The sequence below is a fragment of the Mesoplodon densirostris genome, chromosome 14 (assembly GCF_025265405.1).
Source record: "Mesoplodon densirostris isolate mMesDen1 chromosome 14, mMesDen1 primary haplotype, whole genome shotgun sequence".
Classification (NCBI taxonomy): domain Eukaryota; kingdom Metazoa; phylum Chordata; class Mammalia; order Artiodactyla; family Ziphiidae; genus Mesoplodon; species Mesoplodon densirostris.
In genome coordinates this window covers 2,530,240-2,554,428 of record NC_082674.1, presented here as the reverse complement: position 1 = coordinate 2,554,428, position 24,189 = coordinate 2,530,240, and the positions used below count along the sequence as shown (strand labels likewise).

At 49.9% G+C, this 24,189-nt stretch overlaps 2 protein-coding genes and 1 long non-coding RNA gene across 6 annotated transcripts in view; 1 reads left to right on the top strand and 2 right to left on the bottom strand.

Moving 5' to 3' along the window:
• The window catches only part of TRAPPC12 (trafficking protein particle complex subunit 12), a 65,341-nt gene extending 63,264 nt beyond the window's left edge, over window positions 1-2,077 (bottom strand). Inside the window, exon 1 of the mRNA XM_060117161.1 lies at window positions 1,955-2,077. The gene's annotated coding sequence lies outside the window, so the exon portion shown is untranslated. The remainder of the gene's footprint in view (window positions 1-1,954) is intronic.
• Window positions 2,078-4,273: 2,196 nt separating this feature from the next.
• Window positions 4,274-24,189, top strand: part of EIPR1 (EARP complex and GARP complex interacting protein 1) — an 88,044-nt gene continuing 68,128 nt past the window's right edge. Inside the window, exons 1-3 of one of the 4 annotated variants that reach the window (XM_060117639.1) lie at window positions 4,274-4,419; window positions 9,044-9,127; window positions 17,955-18,087. In XM_060117639.1, coding sequence (XP_059973622.1) covers window positions 4,378-4,419; window positions 9,044-9,127; window positions 17,955-18,087 — 259 coding nt within the window. In that variant the 5' untranslated portion in view covers window positions 4,274-4,377. Of the gene's footprint in view, window positions 4,420-9,040; window positions 9,128-17,954; window positions 18,088-24,189 lie in introns of those variants that run through there. The other 3 variants (XM_060117640.1, XM_060117641.1, XM_060117642.1) reach the window with 3 other exon arrangements.
• Window positions 11,265-13,741, bottom strand: LOC132501790 (uncharacterized). Its single transcript, XR_009534318.1, has 2 exons — window positions 13,529-13,741; window positions 11,265-12,973 (listed from the first exon to the last, which is right to left on the bottom strand). It is a non-coding gene; the product is annotated as an uncharacterized LOC132501790 (long non-coding RNA).

Genomic DNA, 24,189 nt, shown 5'->3' with positions numbered 1-24,189 from the left:
TGGAAGTGACAGCAAGGGGAGGTTTGATGGGGGAGGGACACATGAGGGTCTAAGCCGCTGGCAGCCCTAGTGGCAGAAGACGGCGTGGGGTCTCCACTTGAACTTGGTGTTTTCCATGTATGTTACACGCAGTCCTTACATTTCATAATCTGAAAATGGAAAAGCATATGAATCTGTTCTTGATTTGCATGTGATATAAATCTTTGCTTCTCTTATTATTGATTTAATAAATTTTATGAAATCATAGACGTGGTTTTAAGCCTATGTCAGCACCAAAATGCTAGCAAAGAAATCGGACTTTCTCTTTGTCCAGCTGAGTTCTTTCCACAATGAGCTTAATTAATGCCTTAAAATATGTTTAAAGTACTAACTTTAAGTGATTTAAATTCACCAAGAACAATGAAAACTACTGCTGTTCAGGCTCCCTTTCTGGACATAAGACTCTGCAATTACACATCTTTTACCAGACTGCAATAATGTAAACCGTATTTCCATTAAAGAACTATGCCATGAGGTAGGAATCTAATTAGCACATATTTATAAAAGCCCCACGTAAAGAACACCCACCACAGATCAAGCATTTTATATGAGTTATCATATTTAATCCTTAGGATCAACTCACAAAGTATTAGCTCCACCATACAGCAGAGAAAGTCAAGTGATTTGCCCAAAGCCACAGTACCAATACTTGATGCTGACAGGATTCCAACAGTTTTTCTGCCTCTGCTCTCCTTGTAAGGCTCCTAGACAGGTCGGGACCGAGAGTGGCAGGCTGAGGCACAAAGAGCTCTGAGTAACTGCTTGAGTCTTAGCTTCACTGATAAATAAGGTGACCTTTGAAAATGATTTAATCTTTTAGCCTCGGCTTCCTCATCTGTAAACTGGGATAATGAAGATTAAATAGCAACGGGTGCACAGGAACTTTTTAAACTGTGATGAGCTGCACATAAACATAGTAATTATACGTTTAATGACGAAGCAGAGTGGAAACACAGTCTTGGAACGGTGAAGATCCTGTTTGAAATCACAGGATGTGCGGGCTGGTGAGTATTATCGTATTTGAAGTCCTCAATCCCTTCTCCCAGCCCATCACACAGGGGCCCTAACTCGCCGTATGCCACCCAGTACAACCTTCTGAATCGACGAAAAGAAACAAGAAGTATTTAAATACAGGGTTTTCCAGTAGCTATAAAGAGATATGGCAGGTCCAAGGAAATGTTTCATCGGGGTCAAACTCTTTTGTGGATAAGGGTGAGGAAAACAGGCATATTTTAAAGCACATCTTTGAGCCTTATGCCCTTTTACAATAAAAGTGTTTTCAAATCTTCCCAGTATATGCACTCTTATCAGTCAGCTCTGTCCTGGATGCTGTCCTGGAAGGAATCAACCAACATTTATAAGACTTACATGCTTTTACATAAACCACCGCATTTCGCCCTCACAACACTGACTCTGGTCGGGCGAGTCACCTGCAGTAGAGTAAACCAGGACTAGGAAGTCACTGAGGGCCACAGGTGGGACCTGGGCCGCAGACCCCTCCCCAGCTTTCGGTGCCAAGCGTTGGGGGCTGCTCCGGGGATGTGCAGCCAATGGCCGCCCCCGGAAGGGAAGGCCCGCGCTGCGGACCCGGCAGGACCAGCCTGGGCTTGGCGGGAGGAGGGACAGAGACGAGACCCCGGGGAGGAGACACCCTCGGAGAGGAGAGACCCCCGGGGAGTAGACCCCCGGGGAGGAAACCCCGAGGAGAAGAACTCCCGGGAAGAGAACCCTGGGGAGAAGACACGCCGGAGAGGAGAGGCCCGGGGAGAAGAACCCCCGGGAGGAGACCCTCGGGGAGGACACCCCGGGGAGGAGATCCGGAGAGAAGACCCCCGGGGAACTGTGTCTGAGGGCCGGCGGGGCTGCGGTTAGGGACAGCACGACGCCCTCCCTACAGCCCGGGCCCTGTCCTCACCTGCCACCGGCCCCCTGGGGTTGGAGAAAGGGTCACCTACAGCCGTAAGCCAGGGTGCAAGGAGAAGGTGAGAGGAAGCCGGGAAGGAGAGACTGGAACCTGCGCCTCCTGCGGCTTCTGCGCCTGCGCGCGTCTGCTCCCGCGCATGCCCAGTGCAGGAGCCTAGCGCCCGGCGCGTTTCCGGTTCATGCTGCGGTGGGCGGGGCGTGGGCCCTAAGGTGGGAATCGGGGGCGGGGGCAGTTCAGCCCTTCCCTGGGACTGGGGAGGGAAATCGTGACCCTCAGAAGCGACAGACAAACCTGTGGCAGAGGGGCAGCTGGAAGGGAGATGGTTAAGCTCTTTTTTTTCCTGGCCAAAGCACCCTAGAAACATTTATTTTCAGGGATTTGTCTTTGTGCCTATATGTATTTTCAACTTTTCCTGCCATGCATCTGTACTACTGTGTAACCACATTAACGATAAAAATGGTAATAATAATAATACGAATAATAGCTGGGTGGATTTAATCCAGCAGTATGAAGATCCTGTATTCCTTAGCGCCACAACTTAATCTTAGGCAAACGGTGCCGGTGAATAGGATGCCCACGTCTGTGCCTCTGCTTCCTTGATTTCTGGTGTAACCACCCAGATCTCTTCGTTCATCCAATGATTCCTATCCAGCTTAAGTACCAGGCACAGCGCTAGGCGCTGGAGCACAACTAAGCCAAACCAGACCCAGCCAATTCTTTATTCTTATTTTTTAATGATTTAAAGTATTTTATTTTTTGACAAAAATCGTATATATTTAAGATGTACAACGTGATGTTTTGATATCTAACCTAAGTGTCCATCATGGGATGAATGGATAAAGAAGATGTGGCACATATATACAATGGAATATTACTCGGCCATAAAAAGAAACAAAATTGAGTTATTTGTAGTGAGGTGGATGGACCTAGAGTCTGTCATACAGAGTGAAGTAAGTCAGAAAGAGAAAGACAAATACCGTATGCTAACACATATACATGGAATCTAAGAAAAAAAATGTCATGAAGAACCTAGGGGTAAGACAGGAATAAAGACACAGACCTACTAGAGAATGGACTTGAGGATATGGGGAGGGGGAAGGGTAAGCTGTGACAAAGTGAGAGAGTGGCATGGACATATATACACTACCAAACGTAAAATAGATAGCTAGTGGGAAGCAGCCTCATAGCACAGGGAGATCAACTCGGTGCTTTGTGACCACCTGGAGGGGTGGGAGAGGGAGGGTGGGAGGGAGGGAGGCACAAGAGGGAAGAGATATGGGAACATATGTATAACTGATTCACTTTGTTATAAAGCAGAAACTAACACACCATTGTAAAGCAATTATACTCCAATAAAGATGTAAAAAATATTTTATTTTTGACAAATAAAAATCGTATATATTTAAGGTGCACAACGTGATGTTTTGATATATCTATACATTGCGAGATGATGACCACAATGGAACTAATGAACTTATTCATCACCTCACTTATTGCCCATTTTCTGTGTTTGTGGTGAAAACATTTGAAATCTACTCTCCACAAATTTCAATTACAGTATATTTTTTAAAATTGGAGTATAATTGCTTTACAGTGTTGTTAGTTTCTGCTGTACAACGAAGTGAGTCAGCTGTATGTATACATATATCCCCTCCCTCTTGGACCTCCCACCATCCCACCCACCTAGGTCATCACAGAGCACGGGGCTGAGCTTCCTGTGCCATGTGATAGCATGTTCCCACTAGCTATCAAGTATAGGATACATTATTATTAACTATCTCTCCAGATCTTATTCATCTTATAATTGAAAGTTTGTACTTTTTGATCAATATCTCCCATTTCCCCCACCCCTCAGCCTGTCACTGAAATTTGCAGCGGCCCATCTGTAAAATGTAAGAATGATGCCTTAGCCGTAAGGCTGGAGCGAAGAACTTAACGACAGTGTCTACAAAGCATGCGTCCAGGCGCCCAGCCGTCCAACGACAGCGTCACAGCCCCAGGAGAGCCATCCCCTCTGGGGCGATGGAGCAGGGAGGGACCCGAGCTGCAGACCGCCGGGCGGCCGTAACTGCGAGGCGGGCCGGGCCGAGCCGGCTCCGCCCCGCCCCCGCCTCCTCGCCGGAGTCCCCAGGCCCGTCCTCCCCTCGCGGTCCCACTCTCCGGGGCCTGGGAGCTGAGAGCCCGGATGGGAGCCAAGTGGGCATGCGCACAAGCCCGGCGCTGCCGCCATTGGCCGCCGGCGAGGAGCGCATTGATGACTCATCAGGAAAACACAGGAAGTGAGCCCTACGGAAGCCGGGGTGGGCCAGAAGGAGTTCCGGTTTGGCGCCGCCGGGGCTGGAGAGAATGAATGGACGCTGAGGTGGGGCGCGCCCGCTCCGGGGACCGGCCTTAGGCGAGTGAGCCGCCGCAGCATGGAGGACGACGCGCCGGTGATCTACGGTCTGGAGTTCCAGGTGGGTGACAGGAGGGCCCCGCGACGCCGGTGCAGCCGAGATCAGTGGGGATTCGGGGGGCCAGGGGCCTGCGTGACACACGGGGGGCGCAGCGGTTCTGCCCGCGACCCCCGGGCTTGGGAGCCCCCGCCGCCTCCCCTCAGCCCCGGGCGTTCCTTGTGGCCTGATTCTCACCACTCACTTCGGTGTATTTGCTTGTGTACCTTTCCTCCAGCATTGGCGTTCCTGGAAGCAGGCACTCTATTTTTTTGGGGGGGGGGCGTTTAATTTTGACACAATGTTAAATCTACACTAAGAGTTGCGAAGAGACACGGAAAGTTCCTGTGTCCCCTTCACCCAGCTTCCCCTAATGCTGACGTCTGCTGGAATTTCACCCGTCTTTCCCCTGCTTCCTGTTTGCTTCTCCTCCTGTACTCTCCAGTGCCTGTTCACCGTGACCGTGGCACAGTTGCTACTCAGCGAAGGGCTGAGATGAGCGGACCCCCTAGTGTAGCAGTGGATCTCCTAGGGGATGCACGTGGCAGTCTAGAAGGACAGGGAGAGAGCCTGTGTGGCCAGAATGAAGCGGGGGGGCGGGGTAAGGGATGAACTAGGAGGGCAGGTAGGTCGCATTGAGCTGGGCCTGTTTCAGCTCTGTACTGGTTTCTGTTTATTCAAATGGCTTTTGAGGACCTGTTATGCTGGAGGCGCGGAGGGACAGTTACAGAGAAATAAAAACACAATTCATTGCTGTATAAGTACCTGATACTTAATTGTGTGCAGCAAATGTGTGTTAAAACCCTACATGATTTCTGCTTTCAGGAAACGTGCAGTTTCTTGAGAGAAGCATCAGTGTTAGTTACTAAAAGCCTGGACACCACTGAAACTTCTGAGGTTTAAATCCTGGCTCCAGCACTTACGGTGTGACCTTGGGCCTCAGTTTCCTTGTCAGTAAAATGGGAAAATGAGCATCTCCCCCTTGTGGCTGTTATGAAATTAAATGAGTTAATACATTTAATTCAAGCACTTAGAACACTGCCTGGCATATAATAAGCATTCAGTAAATGTTGTTCTGTTTATTATAATGAGACAAAATTCTTACAGATAAATTCCACACAAGGCAGTATCTTAGTGTCCTATGAGTCATGAACTGTTACAGGGCTTGACAGCTGGCTCTATCACACAGACGGGTGCCTTAACGACCAGTTATTGAGAACTTAACTGTGTGTCAGGCACTCTGCTTAACACCGTACATATATTTTGTTTAATTCTCACAGCAGTCGTATTGGTAGATGCTATTTTTCCTGTGGTCTATGGCTGCTTAGCTAGGGATTCTAGCCTAGGTAGGCTTTAAACCCAAACTGACTTCAAAGCTCCTTAACCACAAAGTTAAACTGTTCTCCTTAACAAGGTACACATGTGGGTACATCCAGGTGGTGCATCCAGAGGGTGCACAGGGGGAGAGAGAAGGTTCTCTGCCCTTGTGCTACCTAAAGTGTGCATCTTCTTCCAATGCTACTTAATAACTTTTTGATCTCCTTAAGTAATCTAAGTAACCCGGAGGTTTTGATCTTCACTGTTGGATCTTTGAGGTAACTGAAATGTTGTTTCCTGGGATTTTGACAAATCAACGGAGTAGATCCTTGCCTTGGGCATCAAGCATTTTATCTGAATCTCTTTATCTTTTTAAATTTCTTTTCTATGTTAAAAGAAGTAGCTGATTTTTGCACTTGTTTACTTTACACAGCTCTGTGGGCCATGGCTTTCTTGAATTTGAAGAACCATTTCTACAGTAAACATAAAAGAACCGAAAGTTATAGCGGAGGTTTGGTTGTCAGTGATGTTTAAATCACTGTGGAGAACAGTTTACGTAGAAGATGAGGATCTGATTATTGACCATTGACTGAAGGTGATGAGGCTTGGAGGGTAAAATGAGGCACCGCTGTGCAAATACGAGGCAGAAGACCGGCATGGAGGGGCCGTTAAAATGAGAAAACGCCAAGCACATCCGTGTTCCTGCAACGTTTTGACTTGTGTTCATGATTTTAGCTCTTCTTCGTTTTGTGTATTTAAAATTTTTAAAACAAGTCACTCTTACGAGTTGTTTAAGCAGTCAGTGGCTGAAAATCCGATTAAAAATCAGCCAGCCCTAAGCACTCCCTTTCCATCTTATCTGAGTTCTTGAGAATAACCACTTTCAGCATCTTAAAAAGTGTTTCTTCTAGTCTTTACCTTCTTGCTTTTATCTCTTGATATAACCTGGCGACTGGGTGGCATGGCACGTGAGGGTTTTTGGCTTTTTCTGTACTCTTCTGTCTTCCTTCAGACTCCCAATGTAGTTAATTACAATCTTTTGCCAAATCTATACTCAGGTTTCTCATTTTTCTAATTACATCGTTGACTGCTGATTCAAGCAGGGTTCTATGACTTGTTTAGCCAGCTTTTCAGGATTTTTGCGCAGAAAAAATTTGAATTTTAAGTTCAGTACCTTACCTTATTTTTGTGTGCGTGTCCTGGATTGCCTGGTTAGTGCCGTCCTTACTAGCTGTGCACCCGGTGCCGGTTTCTCCTCCTGGAGTTTCCACTTCCTTGTCCTGCATCCCTTTGAGCCAAGTGCCTAAGTTCTTGTGTTTCTATTACCATAACCTAGATGGTCTGGGGTGTGCTGTTCCTATCACGCTTGCTCTGCAAGATGATGACTGGAAATCTGTTTACACTAGTAAGACAAGTAATATATCAGATCTTGGGTGAGTTCTAGGACGCTTTTTCTCAAAGGGTGGAAGATTATTTTATAGGACGTACAATAACCGTGATCAAATAGCCAGTGGATCTGCTGCTTCCAACCCAATGCACGAAGACACTGCATTTTAACGGGGACACATTTAAGCCCAAAGCCATCTTATAGTTTCATTCTGTATATTTGTTGTATCTTCAGCTATTGCATTCATTATTCGTTAGGGTTCCTGTCTTTGCGTCCTTCCAGCGTTGGGTCTGGTTTTCAGTTCCTACAGCTGTGTCGACTCAGGTTCCGTTGTCTGGGGGTGTCTTGCCTTCCCTCTCTGGTCTTTTCTGGTTTTCTCCCTCGCTTTTGAAGAGGTGATTGCTCCACTGAGTTTTGTAGGTGAGTGTCCGTGTGTATAATCACGGGTTCTGGCTCTTCTGTGGCAGCATCCGTCTAATGCTTGCATCTTCTGACGCCTTTTCCCAGTGTCTCCTCCCCTCCCCCTCCCCGGTCCCTCCTCGTGGTGCCCTGGCAGGGCTCCCGTGCTGGCCCCTAGATCATGTCCAGGGCTGAGCCCTTGCGTGCGGCAGCTCGCTGTAGGCTCTGTAGGTGGAGGTGGGCCAGGCCCACGCCCAGGCCGACAGGAGTTCTTGCAGCTCAGGGCTTTGTTGAGTAAACCCTTTAGCTGGCATTTACCCCAAGGCCAAGGAGTCTGGCAGAGTCCGGCTTCCCACTCCGCCCCATGGAGCCCCAGGCTGCTCCCGAGGAGATGCCAGTCCGTCCCCAGCCCCGCTCTTGTTCTTGCCCCAGCGTGTGCAGGGCACCTGCTTCTGCCACCCGCTCCGGGCGGTTCCTGGAGTTGTCCCCGCCTGTGTCTGGGGTGTCGCTGCCAGCGTCCTGTGCGGCGTCTTCTCTCAACCGGGGCCTTGGCTGCCTCGGAGGCTTTGTTCTCAGGCGCGTTTGGATTACAGACGTTTCCGCATTTCACTGAAGACAGAGTTTGTGTTTGTGCTCTTCATTTTCCTTCCTGCTTTTCTATGATTTCCCAGAGTCTGAGAAGAGAGGAGAGATGCCTTCGCCACTGTTTGAAAAGTGAGCTCCAGACTTGGCTGGGCGAGGTGTCTGGGGCAGGCGGCGGGCGGGCACAGGGGCGCCAGCGGGCTCAGGTCACCTGAGATCCACTCAAGGGCTGAGGTGACTTGGAGCTCCAGGCTGAGCAGGTTCATCTCACTCTAGTTCGCCCTCGCGCCCGGCCTGTGACCCGGGCTGGGGAGGATCCCACCCCAAAGCCTCGCGCTCTGCCGGCCCCTCCTCCCCCGAGGCTCCTGCACTCTGCTCGCCCAGCTCTGGGAGCCTGTAAGACGCTCTCCTCAGCATCACCGCTTAGCCGCCCGTTCCAAATTGATGAGGGTCTCCAGGTGAAAGTGGCTAGGAGGTCAGCCCTCCTCTAACTTCTCTCCTTTCCTGGAGCTTGCATTTCATGACTGTGGCAGCTTTCTGAAGCCTTGAAACAAACTCAGGCTTTTGGTTGAGTTTTTCCAGCTGGCTCTGTAGGAGACTTGGCTTAAACCACCTGTTCTGTCATCACTGGGGGCCATTTTCTGCTCTGTTATTGAAGAATAATTTGTTCAACCAATCAATTACTGTTGGAAATAAATAATGGTTTTGTTAAAAAACACAATTTATATCTTTACTGCTTAATTTTGGTGCCCACTTACAGCTGTTTCCAGATATACTTTGGAAGTGGAATTGTGTCACAAAGTGTACAAGAGTTGAGGGCTCTTCGTGCATGGTTCTAAATTGCCTTGCAGGCGCTCTGTACCAGTTGCTACTCCATCAGCGGTAGAAGAGGCAACTGCCTTTCTAATCTGTCTGTTAGATCCACCTTCATACATGTGTGTGCATTTTCCTTCCCTCCTGCAGGCACGTGCTCTCACACCTCAAACGGCAGAAACAGATGCCATTCGGTTTCTGGTTGGGACACAGTCTCTAAAATATGATAATCAGGTAACTATTTTTGACAAATGTATACATGTTAATTACTAAGCCTGTTCTTAGTTTTATAACCATTTCATTCTTGATTTTTCAAGCCACATTTGAGAAAATTAATGCCACACAAACAAAATAAAACTTTCATTGGGATTTACATAGCCAACTGTATGTGATGATTGAATTAAATAATTTAAACTTATTCTGTGTAGCATTATTGCCGTAGTTTCGTGTTTTAGTTTTGTGGGTATGTAGGATTCACTGTGTAAGTGGTTGAGAAACAACCCAGGGTACGAGGTCAGCATCACCCCTTTGACCCCAGCCCGTGGTCGACTGCCCTGATGGCGCACAGCACTCTCTCTAGCTGAGCCTGGACGAGGCCATAATCCCATCGCAACACAGAGTTCCAGGCTGTCGCTGCCAGTTGGTCCAGGGAGATATACAGGGTGTGACCCATGTGCTGACCTGGCCACTATAGTGGAAAGGCTGTTGGATACTCATAAGATTGAGGTTCAGTCCACGGCTTGACAGAAAAGTGTGACCTTGAGTGAATGGATTAACCTTGCTGGACTTCCTCTTCCTCATCCTCACATAGAGGTAGGGTTATGTGCAGGTGCCGTGGATGTTGTGGAGCTGTGCACTGCCTTTGATCTTGGGGAAACGCTCATCAGGCTGTGTCACGTGGTGCAGCCCCCATCCGGTTACTGTTGTCACGGCGGGGGGGGGGGGGTAATGGTGTTAAAATCGCTGTCCAAGAGTATTCGGTGCCACATGGGGTGTGGTGAAATCGTCACTCTCCCATGTTGATGAGGGACTTTATGTTGGCATAGTCATTATGGCAGCTGATTTGATGGTATATATCTAGAGCTTCATAACTAGATGTTCATATTATTTAACACGTAATTCTTATAGTTAAAACATTGAAAAAGCTTTATATACAAGGGATAACATCGTCTTGGTGCATAGAATGGAGAAAACTCGAGAAGTGATCACACCGTGCAGGTAGTAGGTTGGATCCTATGGCATTGCCATCTGCGATGGCAGATTCACGTGATTAACGTGGCTGGGCCTGCCACTGTTGGCGTAGTGCTCCCTCACTGCACGCGTGACAAGCTGAGTCTCCTCAGCATTACAACCTCAAAATTCTTAGGTGATTCTGTGAAATGTTCAGATTGTATATACTGTGTGATCACTATTGTGTAAAAAAAAAAAAAGTAGCTTGTTTTGCGATATATACAAATATCGAATCATTCCATTGTACACCTGAAACTAATGTAATGTTATGTCAATTATACCTCTATAAAAAAAGTAGGTAAAGTACAAAATTGAATCTCAGCATAAAGACTAGAAATAGGTCAATAGGGCTTGAAATTTGAGCCATGGTTATCTTCAGGGAATGTGAATGTGATGTACATTGTTTCTTTATAGTTTCCAGTTTTCTGAACGTGTGTGTGTGTATGTGTTACTTTCCTCCTGGAAAACGTCGGGTGGGAATGACGTATGTATAAAGAGAGTTAGCAGTGGCTCTCTCACAGGGCAAGAGGAAACCCCGTGACGGCACCGTGCAGCCGGGAGGTGCTGGTTGGCAGGGAGAGGAGAAGGCTAACCAGGTGACAGCACAGAGAGCTGGTGACAGGAGGCACAGCTGCTTCCTCTGGGGATGGATGGGTGGAGTTTGTGATGGGGGAGGTGTTAGAGGCCTGGGGACAGAGCCAGGTGGACGACTAACTGCCTTTTTCTCATCTACTTGTGTTTCACTTCCACCCAGCTCCGGGCCTGTACCATTGACCTTCTTGGTAGAACATCAGTTTTTATTTTTATTTTTTTGGCTGCGCCGCACGGCTTTCAGGATGTTAGTTCCCCAACCAGGGATTGAACCCACGTCCTCAGTGGTGAACGCTGAGTCCTAACCACTGTACCACCAGGGGACTCCTGAACATCAGTTTTTAAACTTCTTAAGAAAAGAAAGAAATTATTATTATTATTTAATGAGGGATGCTTATAAATTTTTTCTAGAAAATATTAAAAGCTGACAGAAATGAATTAAGAACAAAATGAGGTCGTGTAAAGCATTAATAAGTTACATTGTACCTGGTTTTATCCGGCAAAATTGTATACCATTTGGTTAAGGTACTAAGAAAGGATCAGCCCCAAATGACATAAAGTGCTTTAATCTTCCTGAAATCCTTTTTGAAGCAAGATAATCTCGGGGGTGGGCCCAAGCATCTGCATTGCTAACCAGTGTCAGGGAGCACCTCTTATGTGGCCCTGTCATAGTGGATCATAATTATCTAAGCCAGGGGGGACATCAGCCTCCTGACAAACATAGTTTACGGCTCCATATGCCTGTTTATCAAATGTACTCTCTATGGGAACAGTCCTGGCTTTTAGAATACGGGCCATCGGTCCGTGGGCCTAGTGAAAGAAACATTTTCATATTAGATGAGAGACTTTGGTTCTTCTTAAAAATCCGTCTTAGAAATCCAACTTTCCAAAGGTAAGGTCCAGAAAAGTTCGGTAGTTAATGGTCACAAGTGTGTAACTCTTGGTAACCTCTGCTGCATCCTCCAGTGTGTGAGGCTCCTTGAGTGCTAGGCGCAGAACCACTGTGTCCTCTGCCGGCCCTCTCCTTTCAAAGTCCTCATTAAGCTGCTGATTCAGGCTTGTAGCCTCTGGCTTCAGTTATTTTTCTCTGGCCACAGTTGAATTAAAGGGCGGAGGCTGAGGTTTATAACTTTCTCTTCACACTCTTCACCTGTGGTGGTCTTCTGACTGTGAATCCAGACGATAGGAAAGAAAGAGTGTTTCTGACCTGCTGGTGTTTCTTTTCTGTTTCTGGGAAGGAACGCGGCCTTGTTGGGACAGTCATTCATCCACTCACTCACGCATTCATTCATTTGCTCAGCGGTGCTTATTCAGTGTGGTGACAGGACTGATTCCTCTCACTGTGTTAGGTGTGAGACCCACAGAAGGAACAGAGACATTTGTGCCCCGAGTTCAGCTTCCAGTGATGCGGCGACATAGATGTGCAGATAATTGCAGTGACACTGAGGAGAGGTCCAGGCAGAGGGGCACGTGGCCAGAAGGACACCCGTTTCTTCCTGGTGGCGTCAGAGCCACCGTCACAGAGAAGGGGGCGTCTGAGCTGAGGCCTTCAGGCTGCGATGAGTTGTGTCACTTGCCGGTGGGCCTGTGTTTTCAAAGTACTTCGGCGCATCCCCGGGGAGGGAGCCCAGGGGGAAGGGAGAGGCGAGAGGGAGCAGGGGGGCCAGGCCGCGTGCATGGACACCCGTGCCGCCGGAAACAGCCCCCACGCTCGGCGTGCATGTTTCATCTCAAACATGCACGCCTGTTCTTCTCACATCACACGTGTGTTCCTCTCACACATGACAGTGCTTCCCCTCACATAGAGTATGTTTCCTCCCACACGTGAGACACAGGTCTTCTCGCGGGTGATGTGCGTGGTTCCCTGCGTGTGTGCCACATGCTTCCTCCCACGTGTGACACGTGCTCCCAGAGGCACCTGCCCCGGGGAGAGGATGCCCTGCGGGGGGTGGGGAGCGCAGCATCCCTATTTCTTTCTGTTTCCAGGGGACGTCCGGTTGTCCCTCTGGTTTCCGACAGTGTTACTGTTATCACACGATTACCACCTGCGTTTTAAAATGATGAGGGCCCTCTCGCCGACCGCCCGTCTCCTCTCCCCCGTCTCCAGCTTGCTTCCGTGCAGTGAGGGTGGACCGGGGCTTCCCCTCTGGGTCCTCTCCCGTCAGCGGTGTCGTGTGTATCCCCGTCTGGCAGTGCTGTGTGCTGTGCGTCTGTCATTCCCCTCCTTGGGACGTGCTCCCAGCCGCCTCCAGCCATGAGCTGGTGAGAGAGAAAGATAATGATGGGGGTCCTGGCCTGTGAGCCACGGGGGACTGGGGGCCAGACTGGGAGTGCAGGCGGGTGGTGTCCACTGCGCCCTCGGTGGACAGGGCGGGTGCTATTGGCCCCATTTCCAAAGGGAGGGATGGTCTCTAAGCAGCCACGCGGTTTCTCCCGGGGGCCCTGCTGCAACGCGGCAGGATGGCCACTCAGCCACCGGCTCCCTCTCGCCGCGTCCTCCTCGCTTGCACGTGCCGCGAACTGTAAAGCTCCGCTGGGCGAGGGCGCGTCCTGGACACTTGCTGGGGCGCCCCCACGGCTGATACCCCTGTGGGAGGAGGTGCCACCCCTGCCCCGAAGCACCTGCAGTGCCCGCTGTGACAGGAACCGTGGCATCACGTGACCTCAGCCCAGCTCTGAAGCCCCGCCCTCCGGAGCTCAGCCCTGCCTGGGGAAGGAGGGGTGGCTGGTAGGGTTTCTGCCCCCCACCCAGCCTTGCCTCAGGCCATCAGCTCCTCCCTGGCAACTGCTAATTCCCTAGAAAGCGCCCCTCACCTGAATCAGTGCTACTTAATTCAGCTCCCTGTTCTCGTGAAAATCTGAGGAGCTGTCACAGTTGCGGGCCTTTCTTTGTCTGATGAGCTGCTCTGTTTTCTGTGCCTTTAATTTTGCCCTGCCTGTGTTTGCAGCAGGAGGGCACTTCTGGAGTCTCCGTCTCCCCTGAGCTCTCCTTTGTGAGAAGGTGGGCTCTCCTGGGAGGCTGTGCTCCTCCGGTCCAGCGGGAAGCTCTGGCAGAGCCCAGGGGCGGGGCTTTCGCATTGCAGGGGTTGGTTTGCTTCCGCACCGTGTTCTCCCTGCAGAAACTCTGTGTTGCTTCTCCCCTATTTGTCGCGTAGACGGGTGAGCGCCAGGGTGACAGAGAGGACCACTGTGGCCGGCCCTCTCTCAGCAGTCACTGAGAGGGCCGACATCCCCAAGGGGCTGGCGACACAGCTGCCTTCTTTCCCCGATGGCTCTTTTCCTTTGTAATCTTTTTTCTTTTTTTTTTTTCATGTTTCAGCTCTATTGTTCTGTATTTGTATTTTGACTGAGGGCAGCTTTGCTCATGTGCCCCCTCTGCCTGCAGGTCCTGTCTTTGGCCACCCTCAGAATCACCGGAGGTGTTTGTTAGAAATTCAGGTTCCCAGCCCCACTCCAGACTGAGCCTCCATTTCTCCCCCGTCCCCCTCCTGTCCCCCTCCCGTCCCCCTCCTCCTCCCCTCCCTCCCCCATCTCCCCCCTCCCCCTGACCCCGCCCCATCCTTCCCCCTCCTTTAATGACTGCAGGAACTTATGCTCCTGTTAAGGAAGCATCAGGAAGAGCTGGGTTTCTGGTGAGGCTGGATCCAGGGCGATTTCTGGAAGCGAGAAAGGAGGATCCTTAACTTTCCCCCGGAGGCGAGCTTTCGCTTTTTCCTTGCCAATTTTACCACATTTTTTTGGTTTGTTTTTGAATTTTTAAGAGTTCACCTTGAGTTCAATAAGAAAGGAAGCACACAGAGGGCGGTGGCCTGGAGTCACATGCTCCAGTGGCGGGTACTGTGGACAGGGACAGCTTTCTCTGAGCCCTGATTCTGCGGGAAGATGAGGGGGCTTGATTAAGATCATCCTTACAGACTTCCTAATAAGGTTTATAATTCTGGCTTCTAAATTTTTATAGTGTCATCTGAGCCCTTAGCCGTGCACTGGTAACTCCAACTTTAAAATTTTAATAATGGTAATTCAAACTATATGACCTTGAGCTTCATTACAAGCTGTTGGAAGCATTTTAAAAGCTCAGCCGTTGCGTAAAGAATTTCAAGTAACATCTACTCACTACCCAGACAACGACACGTCTTCCCCACCCTCTGAGCCAACACTAAATGTTCTGTCTTTTGTGCCCACGTAACCTTTTGCCCTCACCTTAATTATAGGGTTTTCTCCACTATAGTACTTGTTTTTGTAATTGGCCTGTCACTCCATATGTTTATGCAACAGAACATTTCTGTGTACTTTATGTGAGCTGGGCAGAGGGCGGTGCCCTGAGAACAGGCAGTTAAGTGACAGTCTCTTTCTTCCAAATCAGGAGCTGCCTGCTACTCTTTTGTTGGCCTGCTGCAGTGCAAAGCCCAGTGTCGGGCAGGGTGGGGTATCCCGTGCCCCGACAGTGTGGAGGCTCTTAGCACAGGCTCTGGAATCCCGTTTCTAACCGAATGAACCGTGATACTCCAGCTCTGTAAACCTTGGTTTCTTCCCCTGTAGTCGTGGCTAATAATAATAGGTTATCATATTATCTCAGGGCTCTTTTTAGGATTAAAGGAACCAGCTCGGTGCCTGTCACACTTTGCATATTAGTCATTATTCTTTTGATCCCTACTTGTTTATGGTGATGATGTCCTACCATTCTCTCCGAGCGTACCCGGATTACAACATCTCATGAAGACGTATCCTTTGGACCCGTCCATGAGCCTACTGTAGGTGAGGACATGGAAGAATCCTAGGACTCCCAAGCTTAATGTTGAAGGTTAAGGGCCATAGTATCAGAGTATCAGGTTAGGAGAGGTGGACCTGGGGGGGTGGGTCTTGGACTCCTCCCAATGCCCAGCCGTCTAGGGCAGAGGCTGACTTCTGTGTGCCTGAGCGTGTAAGAAACGAGCCCAGAGGAAGGCCAGCTGGGATCACATACTAGAGCCTGTTTGGACTCCACGTGCTTCTGGTCTTCACAAGAAAGAAGAGCCTCCCCCAGATGGGAGCAGGTCCTCCAGAGGAGCACAGAGTGCGGGCGCAGAGGTCAGAGGTCCGGTGGAAGGATGGCTCCCCGCCAGGAGCCGCAGGTGTGCAGGGGGGCCGTGCGCTCACCTGGCACCTGGGTCCACAGCGCCAGCAGAGGAGGAGCCAGAGCTCTTGTGCTCCCCCGTGTGGTGGTCCCAATGCTTCAGGGCACTTCAGAGGGAGAGCTCTGGGGAGAGGAAAAGTTGTACATTTAAGTGCCTCCTTTTTTAAGTGTTCCTGGATTTTCTGATAAGGAGGAAACCTGTCAAATACTTAAGAAAAAAATTTCCTGTTCACCCTAACAACACAGAAATTCTGCCTGATTTTGTGTATTGCCTTTTAGCTTGTGTTCACATATAACCTTTAGATTGTAGAAGCTGTCCACCAGGGGCATTTCCAAACCCACTGTGAAAACTACATTGGGCTATGAGTGCCGGGAGAAACTGACTGAAAGGAGTTTTAAAGATAAAAACAGTAGTCATGGTTTTGTTTTGTTTTTTTGGCGGTACGCGGGCCTCTCACTGTTGTGGCCTCTCCCGTTATGGAGCACAGGCTCTGGACGCGCAGGCTCAGCGGCCATGGCTCACGGGCCCAGCCGCTCCGCGGCATGTGGGATCTTCCCGGCCCGGGGCACGAACCCGCGTCCCCTGCATCGGCAGGCGGACTCTCAACCACTGCGCCACTAGGGAAGCCCAGTCATGGTTTTTAATCTTCCTACTCCAGAGAAGGGCAGGAGCTAGTGTGTGTGTCCCCCGACTCCGAGATCAGCCCTGCACGACCCCTTGGTCCCAGCAATCCCAGGAGCTTTGTCCCTTCACCTTCATTGTATTCTCGGGGACACTGAGGCTCGGGGTCACACAGGCTGTAAGTGGGAATGGTGGGGTTTGAATTCTACTCTGAGTCCAAAGCGACCCCTTAAGGTACCGGGGGTTGTTTTCACATGAGGACACTGTACCAAGGAAGCAGCCGAGAACAGAGTGAGAGGTCCTGAGCAAGTGCAGAGTGGAGATGCTTCGGGTGTCGTGGAAACATTTTTTAAAATATCATTTAATGTTTGTCTGACTGCAAAGTAGTGCATATTAATCATGAAAAATGTTAAAAATAAAAACAAACCACAAAGAAGTAAAGGAAAAGCCGCTATAATCCCACCACCCAAAGGTAACCAGTTGCTTTCTGGTTCTCTCATTCAGATGTGCTGGCTTTTTAACAGAAAGCGTGTGGTGCGTGTGTGCGGTTCTCTTACTGGTTCTTTTCCCCTTGGATATATGTTATGGACCCTCTTCCCTGGCACTAAAGAGTTTTTATAGTAGGATGGATGGCTTCATAGTATTATATTACAGTCAAGTACTACAGTTTATTGGAACAATCCCCTGTTGCCAGACATTTAGGTGGCTTCTAATTTTTCATTATGACAATCAGTGCCACAGTGAACATTCCTGGATATAAATCTTTGTGCAGATCCATGATTACAAGTATAAATTTATTTTTTAAATGTTTAATTTTATTTTTTCCTGTGACTTGGCTGTTGATAAGAGAGTGAACGTGGACATCATTTCCATTCCTCTAAAAATTATCCAGAAAAGCATGGCGATAGCACGTGTAACTTTTCATTTAGTGGCTAAAATGTCATGTTGTTTAATCAACGTTATATGATCAGGAGCATTGACAGCTGTTGGCTTTGTTTTTAAAAAGACATTTAAGATGTGCTAACATGCAGCGCTTTCTCACCCCTTCCTGCCTCATTTGTTTCCGACGTGAGTTAAATTGTGCCCACTACAGAGTGGGCAGAGCAGGGCTAAGACTGGGCCTCATCAGGCAGCAGTGCCCTGCCCCGTTCTCCCACAGCTGTGCAGCAGGTCTGGGACAGTCTTGGCTGGGTGGCACCATCCTGGAAGACTCTGGTCCTGGCACCAGCCATGGCCTAACCAAGCGAGGCAGGGACGCAGCTTTTGGTGTCTTGTCTCTTTAGGAGTTCATGTGGCAGGGGGCATGGTTCTGTAGCTGCAAATCGTAACAATACTTTGTGGGGATTTCACACTTGTCTTAAGTGTATACTGTTAGTGTAGTAAGAATAACTGTTAAGTAAAGATGTGAAAGATGCATTTGATTATTATTCCTGTAGTCACTGTGTTCCATGAAGGCACGTGGAAAGTGTGTGAGGTTCTGACATTCTCTTTCCTTGTGTTTGTAGATCCACATCATAGACTTTGATGATGAGAATAACATTATAAATAAAAATGTGCTCCTCCATCAAGCGGGTGAGATCTGGCACATTAGTGCCAGCCCTGCAGACAAGGGAGTGCTGGCCACCTGCTACAACAAGAGTGAGTATCCCTAGGGGTCTGTGTGCTCCCGCTGTTGGGTCGGCCCGTGATTTATAAGATGTGCCAGTCAGGGAAGTGCTGCATTCACAGAGAAGTTGTGATACTGTGGGTAAATGTAGATTATACTAAGTGGTTATTGTAATCCAAAGCCTAAGAATTGAAGCTGGAATCACGGCTGTTCCAGGAGCATTGACCCCGGGGAGCGGGAGTGTTGTGCCCGAGGGTCTCCACGGGTGGACGTAGCTGCCCTCGTCCTTAATTAACTGCAGGCTCAGGAGGGCAGCTGGACTTGCATCTTTCTCGTCACCTATCAGCACGTGTGATAGCAGGACCGGGGAGTCACAGCTTCTCGGTGCACACGCGTGCCGTATGGTCACGATCCTTCATAGGCTTCTGCCCAGGCTACCGTCCGCCTTCCCATCTCTGGGACCTTTTAGCGTTTGTGTCAGTCCAAAGTCTATGGTGCTAAACTGGCCACACGACTTCCTTAATTGTTGTTACTCTGACGTTGTCATTAACTAGCATTCAGATTCTGGCTTTGGGAGGAAAGGAGAAAGGAAGCACGGAGATGTGGGCTTCCACACGGAGAAGTGGGCTCCCACACGGAGATGTGGGCTTCCACACGGAGAAGTGGGTCTCCACACGGAGACGTGGGCTTCCACACAGGGATGTGGGCTTCCACACAGAGAAGTGGGCCTCCACACAGAGAAATGGGCTCCCACACGGAGATGTGGGCTTCCACACGGAGAGAGATGTGGGCTTCCACACGGAGATGTGGGCCTCCACACGGAGACGTGGGCCTCCACACGGCGACGTGGGCTTCCACACAGGGACGTGGGCTTCCACACAGAGACGTGGGCTCCCACACGGAGACGTGGGCTCCCACACAGAGCGTCTAGAAACTTTGCTCTTGAGGAATCTTGGAATTGATTCTTCTTATAAATAACAATGTTTAAATTATGTCTGTTTATTGCAACATGCAACCCCCCCTGCAAATCAGTAGAAGTCTGCACTATGATAGATGCACACATGCGTGTGCATGTGTGCACACACACACAAAGACACACACTCTGGAATAAATATCACAGTGGCCTTGTAAATAACTACAGAGAATTGGATTAACTCACAACTTACGTTTATAAATGCAGGTGAGAAAACCTTCCTCCACACCTTTTTTTTCTCCTGCTGAGGAGGGAAGGTGAATAAAGCAGCATTAAATCCTCTTGCACAGCCCAAGTAGGTACTACTTGCAGGCAAAAAACTTCTTGCAGAGTTACGTTCTCTGTCTTGAAAAATGATAGTGAATTTGCTGTAGGTTAAAGTAAACTAGACATTCAAACTCCTTTTCCAAGCAAGCCACACACCCATCTATCCTAGCTTATGTCTCTGTCATTGGAGGAGCAAGTGACAGATGTAGCTTGTCCCAGATTATCGATAGGGATCTCTAACTGCTGTCAGTCTGACTTTAGCCATCACCTGGATCTTTGTGAAAACATGTTCTCAGAGTCCAGGTGCTGGCAGGGAAGCTGTATGAGTAGTAAACTCTTTTGGGACTTATTCTACATGGATGAAGATTTAAAAAAAAACACTGTAGCTTTTCTTTCTGATAATTTTACAAGAAAATGCATCACCGTGGAAGCAGAACGAGGGCACGTGGGTGGGTGAGGCTGGCTCCGTGGGGCCGTGCGGCCCAGGGCCGCGGTGAGTGTGCACGGCGCCGAGCAGATGGTTGGGCGGGCGTGGGACGTGGCCCCTTTTGGAAGCTCACTCACACAGCTGTGTAATCACTGCTCAGAAAACAGTTACGGATGGAATCGGCTGATTTAAACTGAATTGAAAGACAGGTCTCTGGGATTTCAAAAGATGTGGTGAGTTTCTTTGGAGTGAGGGTGCTGAGATGTCCGAGCAGGTGAGCAGGAGACCCAGGCCCAGATGCCAGGGATGCTGAGTTAATCTCAGTGTTTGCGCCCTAAGCGGGGAGAGCGCCGGAGACCAGGAGGTGAATGTGACCCCTCCGTGAGAACCTCTCTGTAGCTCACACGTAGTTAGTGAGGCCCAAGGCCATGGGACTGAACAACTGGATAGGGCACTAGATGCTGACGGTCCAGTGATTTCTGCCAGATCGTCCCCAGTTATTTTCCAGCATTTCCCCGTTAAGGTGGAGCTGGGACAGCGGTGAGGAGAGGTGGCCCCACCAGGGATGGGCAGTGGGCCCTGCTTCCCAGCCGCTTCCCAGCTCTCCATCCTGGCCACCCTGGTAGCCTCTGGCGATTTTGCCTGTGAAATGGGTGCAGTTCGACCCACGCCATTATTTGGAAGCAAGGAGCGAGGAGGGCTCAGGCTGGGTGTGTGAGGGTTTGGGGGGCCCCAGCGGCCCAGGTCCTCACGGGCGCCCGGCCTGGTCCCTCTGAGTCTCGCTGGGAGCGGTGGTGGCCCCGGCCTGGCACAGCCCGCAGGGTCCCTCAGGAGCACCTCAGCCCTGCTGCCCCTCCAGCTGTCCCACCACCACGGGAGCTTCTGAGTTTGGGGCACAGAACCTTCAGGGGTAGGTGCTGGAGTGCTCGAGGCCACAGGATCAACGTGCTCTCTCTCTCGAGCGTACCGAAACCATCATTGATAGCCTCCAGTGGGTGTCGTGGTTCTGAGGGGAATGCACACTCGCCTGCATCTCCTGACCACCCGAGACGTGCGGGGGCCTTTCGGACAGCGCCCCGATCCCGTTAGGCAGACGCAGGCCAGTCTTCAGGTTCCCGTGCAGGATGAGCCCTCTGCCTGGCTTAGGCTTGGCCCGGGGAGGACGAGGCGGGGGCTCTGTTCTAAGCGGACGGAGGCTTCTAGCGTAGCAGGAAAGACTTGGCGGTGACACGGCCCTTCCCTGGCGCCCCTCCGGGCGGGGAGCCTCCCAAGTCCTGGCACCATCTCCTGCCTTCACCTCCCTGGCCAAGTCCAAAGGCCCCAGACGAATGGGCTGGCGCTCCTCTCCTTAGACCGCCTCCTCTCACCTCGGCCTCGCCCTCCAGTTGGAGGATCCCCGCCTCTGTCTCCGCCCGACCCGTGGAATGAGCCACGGCGGCGCCCTAGGCCCCAGTGGGGTCCTCTGAGGGGCCGGGTTGGGGCTTCGGGGCAGCCTGGCTGGTCCCAACGCCCTGGCTGGCGCGGTGAGCCGTGTCTTAGGCCTGGCCCTTCATCTCTGGCTCCGTGTCGTGCCCATGCGGGACGGTTCCGACTGCGGGAGGGAGGCGCGCCCTCTGATCCCTCTGAGAGGCTGTTTGTGGCCTTCAGTGGCGGGGGTTCCTCCTCCTTTAAAACACCGAGAGGAGCCGAGGTATAGCTTCGCCTGCCCGCCTGTTCCTGGGTCCCCGGGAGGAGCCAGAGGCTGTGCGGACTCCAGTGGTCTTGGTTTTCTGTTTTTGCTTTTGTTTTTTAGTTTTTTGTTGGAGTATAGTTGATTTACAAAGTTATGTTAGTTTCTGGTGTACAGCAAAGTGTTTCAGTTATCCATATATATATATCCTTTTTCATATTCTTTCCCATTATGGTTCATTGCAGGGTATGGAATACAGTTCCCTGTGCTATACAGCAGGTCCTTGTTGTTTACTATTTTATATATAGTAGTGTGTATATGTTAATCCCAAACTCCTAATTTATCTCCCCCACACCTTTTCCCCTGTGGTAACCATAAGTTTTTTTCTGTGTCTGTGAGTCTATTTCTGTTTTGTAAATAAGTTCATTTGTATCATATTTTAGATTCCACATGTAAGTGATATCATATGGTATTTGTCTTCCTCTGTCTGACTTACGTCACTTAGTATGATAATCTCTAGGTCCATCCATGTTGCTGCAAATGACAGTATTTCATTCTTTTTATGGCTGCGTAGTATTCCATTGTATATATGTACCACATCTTCTTTACCCATTCATCTGTCGATGGACACTTAGGTTGCTTCCATGTCTTTGGCTGTTGTAAATAGTGCTGCTGTGAACATAGGGGTGCGTGTATCTTTTCAAATTAGAGTTTCTTCCAGATGTGGCCAGGAGTGGGATTGCTGGATCATATGGCAGCTCTATTTTTAGTGTTTTAAGGAACCTCCATTCTGTTCTCCATAGCGGCTGCACGAGTTGCCATTCCCACGAACAGTGCAGGAGGGCTCCCTTTTCTCCACACCGTCTCCAGCATTTGTTATTTGAAGACTTTTTAATGATGGCGATTCTGACTGGTGTAAGGTGGTACCTCATTGTAATTTTGATTTGCATTTTTCTAATAATTAGTGATTTTGAGCATCTTTTCATGGGCCTATTGGCCATCTGAATGTCTTCTTTGGAGAAATCTCTGTTTAGAACCTCTGCCCGTTTTTTTTTTTTTTTTTTTTTTTTTTGCGGTATGCAGGCCTCTCACTGTTGTGGCCTCTCCCGTTGCGGAGCACAGGCTCCGGACGCGCAGGCTCAGCGGCCATGGCTCACGGGCCCAGCCACTCCGCAGCATGTGGGATCTTCCCAGACTGGGGCACGAACCCGTGTCCCCTGCATCGGCAGGCGGACTCTCAACCACTGCGCCACCAGGGAAGCCCATCTGCCCGTTTTTTGATTGGGTTGTTTATTGTTTTGATATTGAGTTGTATGAGCTCTTTGTATATTTTGGAAATTAAGCCTTTGTCGGTTGCATTGTTTGCAAATATTTTCTCCCATTACGTAGGTTGTCATTTTGTTTTGTTTATGGTTTCCTTTGGTATGTAAAAGCTTATGTTTGATTAGGTCCCATTGGTTTAATTTTGCTTGCCTTGGGAGACTGTAACCGTCTTGGTTTTAATGGATTTTGCCACTTTTGGTTTATAGACTTGGTTTGGTGAGTGACAACTTGCATTTAAGCTCATGACAGTCATTACAGCAGAACCGTCCCTGCTCCATCAGCAGCCATGAGACAGGCAGTGGCTGCCATGTGCATTGCCGGCAGTGGGTGTCAGACACTGTTTAAACACTTGGAGGAGCACCCGCTCATCAAGTTCCCATTTTATTGATGAAGAAACTGAGGCATCGGAAGGCTGAGTGACTTTCTCAAGGTCATGCGTCTGGTGGGGGCAGAGTTGGGATTTGAGCATTGGATTCTGGTTCCGGGCGGCGCCCTTGACTGCCAGACAGCGCCTGTTCAGTCGGAGTTCCACACATGCGAGGGCTGTTTAGAACCTGCTCATCTATCCTGAGGCCACACCAGTGTAGTACACGTTTCTGGCTTTAGACATTCCCTCCCATTTCATATTTTTAAATCATTATTTCTTGGAGTTTCTGTTGTGCTTAAGACGTTGCACTAAGAGCTGAGGGTGGGAAGATGTGAGACTGAGTGCCAGGCTCCGAGGGCCACAGCACACCCCACAGGGCAGGCGCAAGACGACCCCGATGGCAGCCCGTTCGGTGGGCGCAGCTGGGAACCCCGTCGGGGTCCTTTCCTCAAATGCATAGTCAGAAGTCTGTGCCGGCCCTGCGGCCAGGGCACCACGGGGGGCAGGCGGAGCGCGGAGGGGAACCGTGGCGGATTCAGAGCCCGGCCTGGGCCTGGTCCCACTGTGAGCTTCCCTGCGGCCGGTCTTTGGCCGTCTCCAATAAGTGAGGGTGGGATTCACCGCGGGCTGCCTGTCAATAATTGCCTGTGAGAACACTTAAGTTTTAAGAGGAATCAGTATCCTCTGGACTTGTATGACAACTCCCCAAAATACGGCCCAGGGTGACATGGTGGGGCTTCGTGGAGAAGTACGTTAGTGAGTGTGGCTTCTGTCCACCACGTGCCTCGGGTGATGTTGGGAGCCCTCCCCGCTCGCGTGTCACTGTTCCCATCCTCCCAGACTCCCTGGGTCACCCGAGCAGTGAGGTGCTAATAGTCCCTCTAGCTGCCCGTCTAGGGGTCTCTGGTAGCAGCAGATCGGAATGCGGTTGTTTCTGTTTACAGCTGCAGTTTCCCATTGATCTCTGCGTCAAATAAGAAAATAGCATTTTTTGAGTTTAAATGGTTACTTTGTGAAAATAAGCTAAGGGAGGAAGTAGCTTTTCCCGGGAAAAGAACGATTTAAGGCCCCTCCTTATGAAACCATAATTCTGAGATAAAATGGTTGA